This window comes from Quercus robur, chromosome 2 (genome assembly GCF_932294415.1).
Source record: "Quercus robur chromosome 2, dhQueRobu3.1, whole genome shotgun sequence".
In the NCBI taxonomy this organism is placed as follows: domain Eukaryota; kingdom Viridiplantae; phylum Streptophyta; class Magnoliopsida; order Fagales; family Fagaceae; genus Quercus; species Quercus robur.
In genome coordinates, this window is record NC_065535.1 from 65,329,287 (window position 1) to 65,343,968 (window position 14,682).

A 14,682-nucleotide genomic window follows, 5' to 3' on the forward strand; every position below is an offset into this window, starting at 1 on the left:
AATTATTTGACATCAAAACAAAAACCTATATATATGTATATGTATGTATATATATATAGAAATACTTATGTCTTGTTTTTATTGAAATATTACGCACACTTGTTTTTTAAGGGAAAGGAGGGTGTTTGGAACTTGATGGAAAATTTGTGGCTCGTCACTGCATATGGATATTGTATTATGAGAAAAATTCAAATCACAATTCATAGAACACAATATTCAACTTTTTTACTTTATTTTTTATCTTACATTTATTTTTTACATATATAGTTATTTGAAAATTTGAGACCTATAATCCATAATGACTGTTTTTTAGTTTCAAGTGAAGACACTACCTGATTTCTTGTTTGGGTAGGCATACTTTGTACTCAAGTCCCTTATTTTACAATATAAGACTTTATCGTTGAAAATAACCAAAACATGATATCATACTTATTTTTTATTTTGATACTGCACAACCTCATTTTGTGAAATATCTAATAGACTGAAACCATGTGAAAAATTTTCAAATAAAAACGCGTTTTCTTGATTTCAAAATTTTATTTATATAGTGAAAAGGCTCATAACTAGGTCTTGATAAATTACTAGATTACCCAACTCACATCCAAATATACGTTATTTGTTTGTTCACATTTCTTTAGTTATATTTAACTTTCAGTAATTCAACTATTGGAAATCAAGAGGAAAACAAAGTTACCAATACTTTTCTCAAGATCATTTCAAAAATTTTTTTTTTTATTGAAATGAAATATTGTGGTGTCGTCTTAATTTAAATATGCTATTTCCGTATCACCATTTTTCTTTTTCTGTGACTAGATGACCCCAAAATTGTAGCATAAATTAGAATGAAAATGTAAATTCAAAAAAATGAACTTATCATGATATTTTCAGCTACAATGCCTTTTTGCATAACACATTATAAAAGAGAGTAAATCACTTAAAAAAATGCAACTTTAACTAAATTCATTCCAAGAACGACGTGTATGCAATGGCTTAAATGCCAACAAGAATTTTATTGATGAATTGAAAATTCTAAAAACAACACACTAGGAAGCATTGGTCTCACAAAAAAAAAAAAAAAAAAAAAAAACAAAAACAAAAAGAAAAAAAAAAAAGACCATATTTTATTACAATCACTGGCCAAGGCATTATTAATATTGCAGTAGCCAATGAAGAGCTGTCTGAGTTCATAGGCACGATCAAATTCTCCAAGGTTTTGGAGCAGCTCTAGAAGCACTGCATGCACATTTACTCCTGAGCAACGAAGGGAACAATGGGTTGAGCGGGAACATCTTGGGCCAACACTTGTGACTAATAACAGCGACGGATTTGCAGCAAGCATGACCGACCAAACTAAATTTACCCCTAGAAAGTGTTCCATAAATCGCATCAACACACCGATTAATGCTTGAAAGTGATGACCAGCATTATGCAACGACTTTTTCCTAATTCCCGTCTGATAGTCCTGGGAAAGGTAATTTCCCTTGCAAATAGAGCTTGCTCACAGTGATTTGATCTACTCCCAGAGGTGAAGCTGTAGGTCCTCCAACTCCAGAGCCAGTTAAACAAACGTTTTTAACTGTTGAATGAAAAGCTGGGTTAAAAGGGAACAATTTAGGCAAGCAATGGTCACTGACCAAAGTGATGGCTTTACAACAAGTAGGGCCAAAGAAGTTAACTCTGCCATTAAAGAGTGAATTCATAACGTCTGTAAGACACCCTGGTACACCTGAAAGAGATGACCAGCATTCCTGTATGTCTTGATTCCCCGATAAAATCCCTGGTAAAGCGGCCTTACTCGCGATGATTCCAGAGACCTGTCTGTTTCCTTTAGATGGTTGACCGCAAGAGTTATTGAGCAAAGGAGCAAAGATGGGATTGGAGGGGAACAATTTAGACAAGCAATTTCCCTCAATCTCCGAGATGGTTTTGCAACAAGAGGAACCTATAATGCTGAATTGGCCATTGACAAGTGAACCAAAAACTTGAGTAAGACACCCTGGTATGTCTACAAGAGATGACAAGCACTGCCCATTTGCCCCTAAAAGTCCCCCAGCTCCAAGGTTTGGGAACAATCTAGTTATGTGTGGCAACAATCCAGATATTTCTGACAATCCAGGTATTTGAGGCAATCCAGGTGTTTGTGGCAACTGAGCTAGCCCGGTAGGAACCAACACTGCCAAACACGCATATATTAACATGAGAGCAATCCCTTGTGATTTATATGCCATGGTAGTTATCAAAAAGGATAAACTAGTAGTATGTGTGACTACTGGTTTATCAATGGTATTGGAGGACTCTTGAGGCTAATGGAAGCAAGAGGATGTGGATTTATAGTACTTACCAAAGACAGAAAAACTGAAACTTGTTTAAGTGTCATTGATGCATTAGTTTAATACATCAAAATCCGTTCTATTAATACCATCAATGCTAGAAAACTTTCATTAAGATCACGATAAGTTATACTTCATTGATGTTGGTCATTTTTCCCAAAGATGTTCTTGAAAATAATGAATTTAATAATAATAATAGACCTGAAGGGGTCTTTTGGTATAAAGATCAAGGATTTTCAATAAAACTTCCATGGTTGTTGCTTAACTTTCCTAATAACCAAACGCAAAACAGTTGTCAACTTCTCATTTACAATATCCACGATTTTGTGTATATACTATATATAACACACAGTATCTTATTAGTTTAAAAAAAAAAAAAAAATCTCACAGTACAAATACACCTCAAAAAGAGAAAAATAGAAACATTTCAATAAATATATAATAAGTGTTTTGATCCTTTTCTATTATTACTGTATATAAATCTTTTAACCCAACCTGCATGCGTACTACACAAAATATATTAATCGAATTTCTGTAAAAATTTTGACTAATGAATTACATTTTTTAACCCAACGTACACACTATTGAATTACATTTTTTTCTATATTCTTAATACGCGTGTCAAATTTCGAACTTATCTGATGTTATTTACTATTTAGTCCATAAACTCCCTTTTAATGCATAATTTTAATATAAAAATTTGGACTTAAATTTTCAACATTTAATAGATTAACGAGCTATTGATCTCTGATCATTTTAAAATTTTAAAGGCATGGAGGTTATACTGTAAACATGTAATTCAATTGTAGATTTAGTGAAATTCACATTCAAGAAAAAAAAACATTTTAACTTTTGTAACATTATTTAAAGCCACACTGGGTGTTGCTTGACAAATTATGCCAGTAATAATAATATGAACAGATATATTACATTTATCTTTAATTAGTAGAATTTAAGCACTTGAGAAGTACCAAAAAAAAAAAAAAAAACCAAACTAAACTAAGCATCAGTAAAAAATTCATGAACTTTCAATTAATTTAAATATTTGCGATATAGAACTTATTACTTATGGGATGGTGATTGGTGACCCTCTTTAAATGAATCAAAATAACTTTAAGCTTTATAATAAAAAAGATATACTTTAAAAATATAGTTTTATATATAGAAATATGAATTATTTGATATCAAAACAAAAACATATATATATATATATATATGTATGTATGTATGTATGTATATAGAAATACTTATGTCTTGTTTTTATAGAAATATTACGCACACTTGTTTTTTAAGGGAAAGGAGGGTGTTTGGAACTTGATGGAAAATTTGTGGCTCGTCACTGCATATGGATATTGTATTATGAGAAATTTTCAACTCACAATTCATAGAACACAATATTCAACTTTTTTACTTTATTTTTTATCTTACATTTATTTTTTACATATATAGTTATTTGAAAATTTGTGACCTATAATCCATAAAGACTGTTTTTTAGTTTCAAGCGAAGACACTACCTGATTTCTTGTTTGGGTAGGCATACTTTGAACTCAAGTCCCTTATTTTACAATATAAGACTTTATCATTGAAAATAACCAAAACATGTTGTCAAACTTATTTTTTATTTTGATACTGCACAGCCTCATTTTGTGAAATATCCAATAGACTGAAACCATGTGAAAAATTTTCAAATAAAAACACGTTTTCTTGATTTCCAAATTTTATTTGTATAGTGAAAAGGCTCATCACTAGGTCTTGATAAATTACTAGATTACCCAACTCACATCCAAATATACGTTATTTGTTTGTTCACATTTCTTTAGTTGAATTTAACTTTCAGTAATTCAACTACTGGAAATCAAGAGGAAACCAAAGTTACCAATACTTTTCTCAAGATCATTTCAATTTTTTTTTTTTTTTTTTATTGAAATGAAATATTGTGGTGTCATCTTAATTTAAATATGGTTTTTCTGTATCACCATTTTTCTTTTCTGTGACTAGATGACCCCAAAATTGTAGCATAAATTAGAATGAAAATGTAAATTCAAAAAAATGAACTTATCACGATATTTTAAGCTACAATGCCTTTTTGCATAACACAAGAGAGTAAATCACTTAAAAAAATGCAACTTGAACTAAATTAATTCCAGGAACGACGTGTAGGCAATGGCTTAAATGTCAACAAGAATTTTATTGATGAATTGAAAATTCTAAAAACAACACACTAGGAAGCATTGGTCTCAAAAAAAAAAAAAAAAAAAAAAAAAAAGTCCATATTTTATTACAATCACTGGCGAAGGCATTATTAATATTGCAGTAGCCAATGAAGAGACTGTCTGAGTTCATAGGCACGATCAAATTCTCCAAGGTTTTGGAGCAGCTCTAGAAGCACTGCGTGCACATTTACTCCTGAGCAACGAAGGGAACAATGGGTTGAGCGGGAACATCTTGGGCCAACACTTGTGACTAATATCAGTGATGGATTTGCAGCAAGCATGACCAACCAAACTAAATTTACCCCTGGAAAGTGTTCCATAAATCTCATCAACACACTGATTAATGCTTGAAAGTGATGACCAGCATTTTGCAACGTCTTTTTCCCAATTCCTGTCTGATAGTCCTAGGAAAGGTAATTTCCCTGGCAAATAGAGCTTGCTCACAGTGATTTGATCTACTCCCAGAGGTGAAGGTGTAGGTCCTCCAACTCCAGAGCCAGTTAAACAAACGTTTTTAACTGTTGAATGAAAAGTTGGGTTAAAAGGGAACAATTTAGGCAAGCAATGGTCACTGACCAAAGTGATGGCTTTACAACAAGTAGGGCCAAAGAAGTTAACTCTGCCATTAAAGAGTGAATTCATAACGTCTGTAAGACACCCTGGTACATCTGAAAGAGATGACCAGCATTCCTGTATGTCTTGATTCCCCGATAAAATCCCTGGTAAAGCGGCCTTACTTGCGGTGATTCCAGAGACCTGTCTGTTTCCTTTAGATGGTTGACCGCAAGAGTTATTGAGCAAAGGAGCAAAGATGGGATTGGAGGGGAACAATTTAGACAAGCAATTTCCCTCAATCTCCGAGATGGCTTTGCAACAAGAGGAACCTATAATGCTGAATTGGCCATTGACAAGTGAACCAAAAACTTGAGTAAGACACCCTGGTATGTCTACAAGAGATGACAAGCATTGCCCATTTGCCCCTGAAAGTCCCCCAGCTCCAAGGTTTGGGAACAATCTAGTTATCTGTGGCAACAATCCAGATATTTCTGACAATCCAGGTATTTGAGGCAATCCAGGTGTTTGTGGCAACTGAGCTAGCCCGGTAGGAACCAACACTGCCAAACACGCATATATTAACATGAGAGCAATCCCTTGTGATTTATATGCCATGGTAGTTATCAAAAAGGATAAACTAGTAGTATGTGTGACTACTGGTTTATCAATGGTATTGGAGGACTCTTGAGGCTAATGGAAGCAAGAGGATGTGGATTTATAGTACTTACCAAAGACAGAAAAACTGAAACTTGTTTAAGTGTCATTGATGCATTAGTTTAATACATCAAAATCCGTTCTATTAATACCATCAATGCTAGAAAACTTTCATTAAGATCACGATAAGTTATACTTCATTGATGTTGGTCATTTTTCCCAAAGATGTTCTTGAAAATAATGAATTTAATAATAATAATAGACCTGAAGGGGTCTTTTGGTATAAAGATCAAGGATTTTCAATAAAACTTCCATGGTTGTTGCTTACCTTTCCTAATAACCAAACGCAAAACAGTTGTCAACTTCTCATTTACAATATCCACGATTTTGTGTATATACTATATATAACACACGGTATCTTATTAGTTTTAAAAAAAAAAAAATCTCACAGTACAAATACACCTCAAAAAGAGAAAAATAGAAACATTTCAATAAATATATAATAAGTGTTTTGATCCTTTTCTATTATTACTGTATATAAATCTTTTAACCCAACCTGCATGCGTACTACACAAAATATATTAATCGAATTTCTGTAAAAATTTCGACTAATGAATTACATTTTTTAACCCAACGTACACACTATTGAATTACATTTTTTTTCTATATTCTTAATACGCGTGTCAAATTTCGAACTTATTTGATGTTATTTACTATTTAGTCCATAAACTCCCTTTTAAAGCATAATTTTAATATAAAAATTTGGACTTAAATTTTGAACATTTAATAGATTAACGAGCTATTGATCTCTGATCATTTTAAAATTTTAAAGGCATGGAGGTTATACGGTAAACATGTAATTCAATTGTAGATTTAGTGAAATTCACATTCAAGAAGAAAAAAACATTTTAACTTTTGTAACATTATTTAAAGCCACACTGGGTGTAGCTTGACAGATTATGCCAGTAATAATAATACGAACAGATATATTACATTTATCTTTAATTAGTAGAATTTAAGCACTTGAGAAGTACCAAAAAAAAAAAAACCAAACTAAACTAAGCATCAGTAAAAAATTCGTGAACTTTCAATTAATTTAAATATTTGCGATATAGAACTTATTACTTATGGGATGGTGATTGGTGACCCTCTTTAAATGAATCAAAATAACTTTAAGCTTTATAATAAAAAAGATATACTTTAAAAATATAGTTTTATATATAGAAATATGAATTATTTGATATCAAAACAAAAACATATATATATATATATATGTATGTATGTATGTATATAGAAATACTTATGTCTTGTTTTTAAAGAAATATTACGCACACTTGTTTTTTAAGGGAAAGGAGGGTGTTTGGGACTTGATGGAAAATTTGTGGCTCGTCACTGCATATGGATATTGTATTATGAGAAATTTTCAACTCACAATTCATAGAACACAATATTCAACTTTTTTACTTTATTTTTTATCTTACATTTATTTTTTACATATATAGTTATTTGAAAATTTGTGACCTATAATCCATAAAGACTGTTTTTTAGTTTCAAGCGAAGACACTACCTGATTTCTTGTTTGGGTAGGCATACTTTGAACTCAAGTCCCTTATTTTACAATATAAGACTTTATCATTGAAAATAACCAAAACATGTTGTCAAACTTATTTTTTATTTTGATACTGCACAGCCTCATTTTGTGAAATATCCAATAGACTGAAACCATGTGAAAAATTTTCAAATAAAAACACGTTTTCTTGATTTCCAAATTTTATTTGTATAGTGAAAAGGCTCATCACTAGGTCTTGATAAATTACTAGATTACCCAACTCACATCCCAATATACGTTATTTGTTTGTTCACATTTCTTTAGTTGAATTTAACTTTCAGTAATTCAACTACTGGAAATCAAGAGGAAACCAAAGTTACCAATACTTTTCTCAAGATCATTTCAATTTTTTTTTTTTTTTTTATTGAAATGAAATATTGTGGTGTCATCTTAATTTAAATATGGTTTTTCTGTATCACCATTTTTCTTTTCTGTGACTAGATGACCCCAAAATTGTAGCATAAATTAGAATGAAAATGTAAATTCAAAAAAATGAACTTATCACGATATTTTAAGCTACAATGCCTTTTTGCATAACACAAGAGAGTAAATCACTTAAAAAAATGCAACTTGAACTAAATTAATTCCAGGAACGACGTGCAGGCAATGGCTTAAATGTCAACAAGAATTTTATTGATGAATTGAAAATTCTAAAAACAACACACTAGGAAGCATTGGTCTCAAAAAAAAAAAAAAAAAAAAAAAAAAAAAGTCCATATTTTATTACAATCACTGGCGAAGGCATTATTAATATTGCAGTAGCCAATGAAGAGACTGTCTGAGTTCATAGGCACGATCAAATTCTCCAAGGTTTTGGAGCAGCTCTAGAAGCACTGCGTGCACATTTACTCCTGAGCAACGAAGGGAACAATGGGTTGAGCGGGAACATCTTGGGCCAACACTTGTGACTAATATCAGTGATGGATTTGCAGCAAGCATGACCAACCAAACTAAATTTACCCCTGGAAAGTGTTCCATAAATCTCATCAACACACTGATTAATGCTTGAAAGTGATGACCAGCATTTTGCAACGTCTTTTTCCCAATTCCTGTCTGATAGTCCTAGGAAAGGTAATTTCCCTGGCAAATAGAGCTTGCTCACAGTGATTTGATCTACTCCCAGAGGTGAAGGTGTAGGTCCTCCAACTCCAGAGCCAGTTAAACAAACGTTTTTAACTGTTGAATGAAAAGTTGGGTTAAAAGGGAACAATTTAGGCAAGCAATGGTCACTGACCAAAGTGATGGCTTTACAACAAGTAGGGCCAAAGAAGTTAACTCTGCCATTAAAGAGTGAATTCATAACGTCTGTAAGACACCCTGGTACACCTGAAAGAGATGACCAGCATTCCTGTATGTCTTGATTCCCCGATAAAATCCCTGGTAAAGCGGCCTTACTTGCGGTGATTCCAGAGACCTGTCTGTTTCCTTTAGATGGTTGACCGCAAGAGTTATTGAGCAAAGGAGCAAAGATGGGATTGGAGGGGAACAATTTAGACAAGCAATTTCCCTCAATCTCCGAGATGGCTTTGCAACAAGAGGAACCTATAATGCTGAATTGGCCATTGACAAGTGAACCAAAAACTTGAGTAAGACACCCTGGTATGTCTACAAGAGATGACAAGCATTGCCCATTTGCCCCTGAAAGTCCCCCAGCTCCAAGGTTTGGGAACAATCTAGTTATCTGTGGCAACAATCCAGATATTTCTGACAATCCAGGTATTTGAGGCAATCCAGGTGTTTGTGGCAACTGAGCTAGCCCGGTAGGAACCAACACTGCCAAACACGCATATATTAACATGAGAGCAATCCCTTGTGATTTATATGCCATGGTAGTTATCAAAAAGGATAAACTAGTAGTATGTGTGACTACTGGTTTATCAATGGTATTGGAGGACTCTTGAGGCTAATGGAAGCAAGAGGATGTGGATTTATAGTACTTACCAAAGACAGAAAAACTGAAACTTGTTTAAGTGTCATTGATGCATTAGTTTAATACATCAAAATCCGTTCTATTAATACCATCAATGCTAGAAAACTTTCATTAAGATCACGATAAGTTATACTTCATTGATGTTGGTCATTTTTCCCAAAGATGTTCTTGAAAATAATGAATTTAATAATAATAATAGACCTGAAGGGGTCTTTTGGTATAAAGATCAAGGATTTTCAATAAAACTTCCATGGTTGTTGCTTACCTTTCCTAATAACCAAACGCAAAACAGTTGTCAACTTCTCATTTACAATATCCACGATTTTGTGTATATACTATATATAACACACGGTATCTTATTAGTTTTAAAAAAAAAAAATCTCACAGTACAAATACACCTCAAAAAGAGAAAAATAGAAACATTTCAATAAATATATAATAAGTGTTTTGATCCTTTTCTATTATTACTGTATATAAATCTTTTAACCCAACCTGCATGCGTACTACACAAAATATATTAATCGAATTTCTGTAAAAATTTCGACTAATGAATTACATTTTTTAACCCAACGTACACACTATTGAATTACATTTTTTTTCTATATTCTTAATACGCGTGTCAAATTTCGAACTTATCTGATGTTATTTACTATTTAGTCCATAAACTCCCTTTTAAAGCATAATTTTAATATAAAAATTTGGACTTAAATTTTCAACATTTAATAGATTAACGAGCTATTGATCTCTGATCATTTTAAAATTTTAAAGGCATGGAGGTTATACAGTAAACATGTAATTCAACAATAGATTTAGTGAAATTCACATTCCATAAAAAAGCATTTTAACTGTTGTAACATTACTTTCAAGCCACAGTGGGTGTAACTTGACAAATTATGCCAATAATAATAAGAACAAATATATTAAATTTATCTTTAATTAGTAGAATTTAGGCACTAGAGAAGTCCAAAAAAAAAATAATAATAATAAATAAACTAAAGTAAGCATCATTACAAAATTCGTGAATGTTGAATTAATTTTAATGTTTGCTATATACTACTTATTACTTATGGGATTGTGACCCTCTTTAAATGAATCAAAATAACTTTAAGCTTTATAATAAGAAAGATATACTTGAAAAATATAGTTTTATATATAGAAATATAAATTATTTGATATCAAAACAAAAACATATATATATATATATATATATGTATGTATATATATTGAAATATATATGAATTGTTTTTATAGAAAAATTGCGTACAGTAAACATGTAATTACAGTTGATTTAGTGAAATTCACATTGTTAGGTTCTAAGACTTTATAGAAATTAAATGTATTAGAACTTCAATGTGTAATGTGTTGGCAAACCGTGATCAAAGCTTAGAGTCTAGATTTATGCTGCTCAAAGTGTGTTTATGTGTAAAGTTGGAATCGAGTGATTGCAGAATTTACTGGACTAAATCTGCAAGGCTCGATTGATTGAAAATTAGACTCGATCGATCGAACCTTGTGTAGATTGTTTTTTCTACAGAAATTCCAACTCAGCCCAAGCCCATATGACATGTAGGGTTTTATGTTTTGCTTCAAGTATAAAAGGAAAAACCCTAGCCACGTTTTAGAGATTGTTGATATGCTGTGTGTGTGAATCTTTTGTGAGATCTAGAGGTGTTTACCTTCATAAATACTTAGGGTTATCAAGATGAAGATTGATGTCAAGAACTTGGTGATCTTTTTAGTTGCTGTTTCAAGAGCTTAAATAAAAACACAAGTAGGAGAACTTGTGGTTGCTATGGATCAAAGAAAGAAGTAGTCCGTGGACTCGGAGTTGTCACGTGGTCGTGGTAGTATGTTTTCTACTTGAGGTAGCAATAGGATGCTAGTGGTCTAAGTCTTATTGTACAAACTTCAATTCTTTCATAGTGGATATGTTTTACTTTGAGGATAGCTAGGTTAAATCCTCCCTAACAGGGACGGAGCTACTCTTTAACCAGGGGGGGGCCATGGCCACCCCCTAGATTTTGGGGAAAATTTTTTCTATAGGTACAGGTATATTTAATGTTAATGTTCAATTAGCCCCAAAAAAAAAATTAATCTCAGAGCTATGTTATGACTAGGGCCCTTACAACACTCCATATATATGTTGTTTGCTATCTCATATGAGAAGATAAACTTAGAGATGAAGATGAAAGAAAATTATTTCTCATTGAATGAATAAGAAAAGTGTAGCTATGCTTATATATACAAGGAACAGAGCACTTGAATGAAACAAATTAAAAGCAATTAAAAACAAGCTTTTTAATTTTAACTCAAATCAAGTTCTGGTACTGCACTTTTTGGGTTCTCAATATCAAAAATGGTCTGAATTCTCTCTCTTAATGACTAAAATATTGCAATTTTTATTTTATTATATACATATATATATATATATATATTTTTTTTTAAATTCCAAACTTTGCCCTCCCAAACCTTTGGCTTTGGCTCCGTCCCTGCTCCCCAGGTTTTTTAGTGGTTTGGTTTTCCTAGGTTATCATATCGTGTGTTCTTTATATTTCCGCACTATTTACATGATATGATTTGATTGTGTTTAACCTAGATCTTATTGATGAACTTGTTAATTAACTTGGCTTAATATTAGGTTAAACAACTTGTGTTTAAGGGGTCTAAAAACGTACACACATTAAAAAAATAAAAATAAATAAATAAAAAAAACATTTTAACTATTGTAACATTGCTTAAAGCCACACTAGGTGTAACTTGACAAATTATGCCAATAATAATAATAAGAACATATATATTAAATTTATCTTTAATTAGTAGAATTTAGGCACTAGAGAAGTACAAAAAAGAATAAAAAATTAAACTAAACTAGGCATCAGTACAAAATTCGTGAATGTTCAATTAATTTAAATATTTGCTATATACTACTTATTACTTATGGGATTGTGACCCTCTTTAAATGAATCAAAATAACTTTAAGCTTTATAATAAGAAATATATACTTTAAAATTATAATATAGATATAGAAATATAAATTATTTGATATCGAAACAAAAACATATATATATATATATATATATATATATATATATGTGTGTGTGTGTGTGTGTGTATATAGAAATACTTTATGTTTTGTTTTTATAGAAAAATTACACACACTTGTTTTTTAAGGAAAAAGAGTGTGTTTGGTACTAGACGGAAAATTTGTGGCTCGTCATTGCGTATGCATATTGTATTACGAGAAAATTTCAACTCATAATTCATAGGAAACTATATTCAACTTTTTTTTTTTTATCTTACATTTATTTTTTACATATATAGTTATAATAATATTTTAAAATTTGTGACCTATAATCCATAATGATTGTTTTTTAATGTCAAGCCAAGACACTACTTGATTTCTTTTTTGGGTAGGCATAATTTGAACTCAAGTTCCTTATTTTACAATATAAGACTTTATCATTGAAAATAACCAAAACATGTTGTTAGACTTATTTTTTATTTTGATACTGCACAACCTCATTTTGTGAAATATCCAATAGACTAAAACCATGAGAAAAGTTTTCAAATAGCATAAACACATTTTCTTGATTTCAAAATTTTATTTATATAGCCAAAAGACTCATAACTATGTCTTGATAAATTACTAGATTACCCAACTCACATCCAAATATACGTTATTTGTTTGTTCACTTTTCTTTAGTTGTATTTAACTTACAGTAATTTAATCGTTGAAAATCAAGAGGAAACCAAAGTTACCAATTCTTTTCTCAAGATCATTTGAAATTTTTTTATTGAAATGAAATATTGTGGTGTTGTCTTAATTTCAATATACTATTTCTGTATCACCATTTTTTTCTCTATGACTAGATCAGATGACCCCAAAGTTGTAGCATAAATTAGAATGAAAACGTAAATTCCAATAAATGAACTTGTCACGATATTTTAAGCCACAATGCCTTTTTGCAAAACACATTCATCATTAGTATTGGTGGTACTAAGAATAGCAATATAGCTTTTTAGCACCACCAAATACAAATTTATGGCTACATTGGTGGAGCTAAAACCAAATAATTTGGCTCCACAACTACAGTGCACAACCACTTTTTGACTCTGCACTATAACTCATAGGTAAAAAAAAATATATTGTTAAACTGCGTGTTCACATTGCTTTATATTAAATATATTATTTTATTCAAGTGTTTACACTAATTTGTAGTGAAGATATTATTTTATTGTGTTGAAAGCTAAAATAAAACCACTAATGTTGGGTGTTTAGTTAAGTGAGAAAGTAAGATAGATAAAGTAGCTTTTTATGGAGCCATATTGCTAAATTTATGGCTCCACCAATGTGGATGCTCGTAAATCATTTAAATAAATGCAACTTGAACTAAATTCATTCCAAGAACAACGTGCATGCAATGGCTTAAATGCCAACAAGAATTTTATTGATGAATTGAAAATTCTAAAAACAACACACTAGGAAACTTTGGTCTCAATTAAAATCCAAAAAAAAAAGAAAAGACCACATTTTACTACAATCACTAGCCAATGCATTATTAATATTGTAGTAGCCAATGATGAGCCTGTTTGAATTCATAGGCATGTTTAAATTCTCCAAGGTTTTGGTGTAGCCGTAGAAGCACTGCGTGCACATTTACTCTTGAGTAACGGAGGGAACAATGTGTTGAGTGGGAACATCTTGGGCCAACACTTGTGACTAATAACAGTGATAAATTTGTAGCAAGCAAGACTGACCACACTAAATTTGCCCCTAAAATGTGTTCCATAAATCTCATCAACACACTGATTAATGCTTGAAAGTGATGACCAGCATTTTGCAACGTCTTTTTCCCAATTTCTATCTGATAGTCCTAAGAAAGGCAATTTCACTAGCAAATAGAGCTAGCTCATAGTGATTTGATATGTTCCCAGAGGTGAAGGGGCAGGTCCTCCAACTCCAGAGCCAGTTAAACAAACGTTTTTAAGTGTTGAATTTATTCAATCATTAGTTGGCTTTATTCCGTGCCAAATTTGCTTGTAATTTAGCATTTAGAAACCTTGTATTTAGGTGAGAATCATGTAAGGGTAGTGTGTGAGAGAGTGTGAAGAAAAACTTAAGAGTGTGCAATCAAGAAGAGCCTTGTGACTAGATCTTGCGACTGGCAATTAGAATGGCACACGTGTGAAACATGTAGGGGGAGCTGAAGGGTCACACTAGCAGTTGCACTACAGGACAAAACCTCTAGTCTGGCAAAGCAGTTAGCTAGCGACTCAAACTCGTGACTCATTCTAGTCGCGAGCTTGAGTCGCCAAAACACCATGTTTGGTTGTAACTAACTCTTCGCATTTCATACACACCCTACTATAAATACCTTTATTCCCACAAAA

The 14,682-nt window shown here is 31.7% G+C and overlaps 1 protein-coding gene across 1 annotated transcript; it reads right to left on the bottom strand.

Annotated features, from left to right (window-relative positions):
- Window positions 1-1,442: 1,442 nt before the first annotated feature.
- On the bottom strand, window positions 1,443-2,228 carry LOC126701984 (uncharacterized). The gene has a single exon (XM_050400516.1). It carries the CDS (start codon window positions 2,226-2,228, stop codon window positions 1,443-1,445), a length of 786 nt encoding a protein of 261 aa, XP_050256473.1.
- Window positions 2,229-14,682: the final 12,454 nt, after the last annotated feature.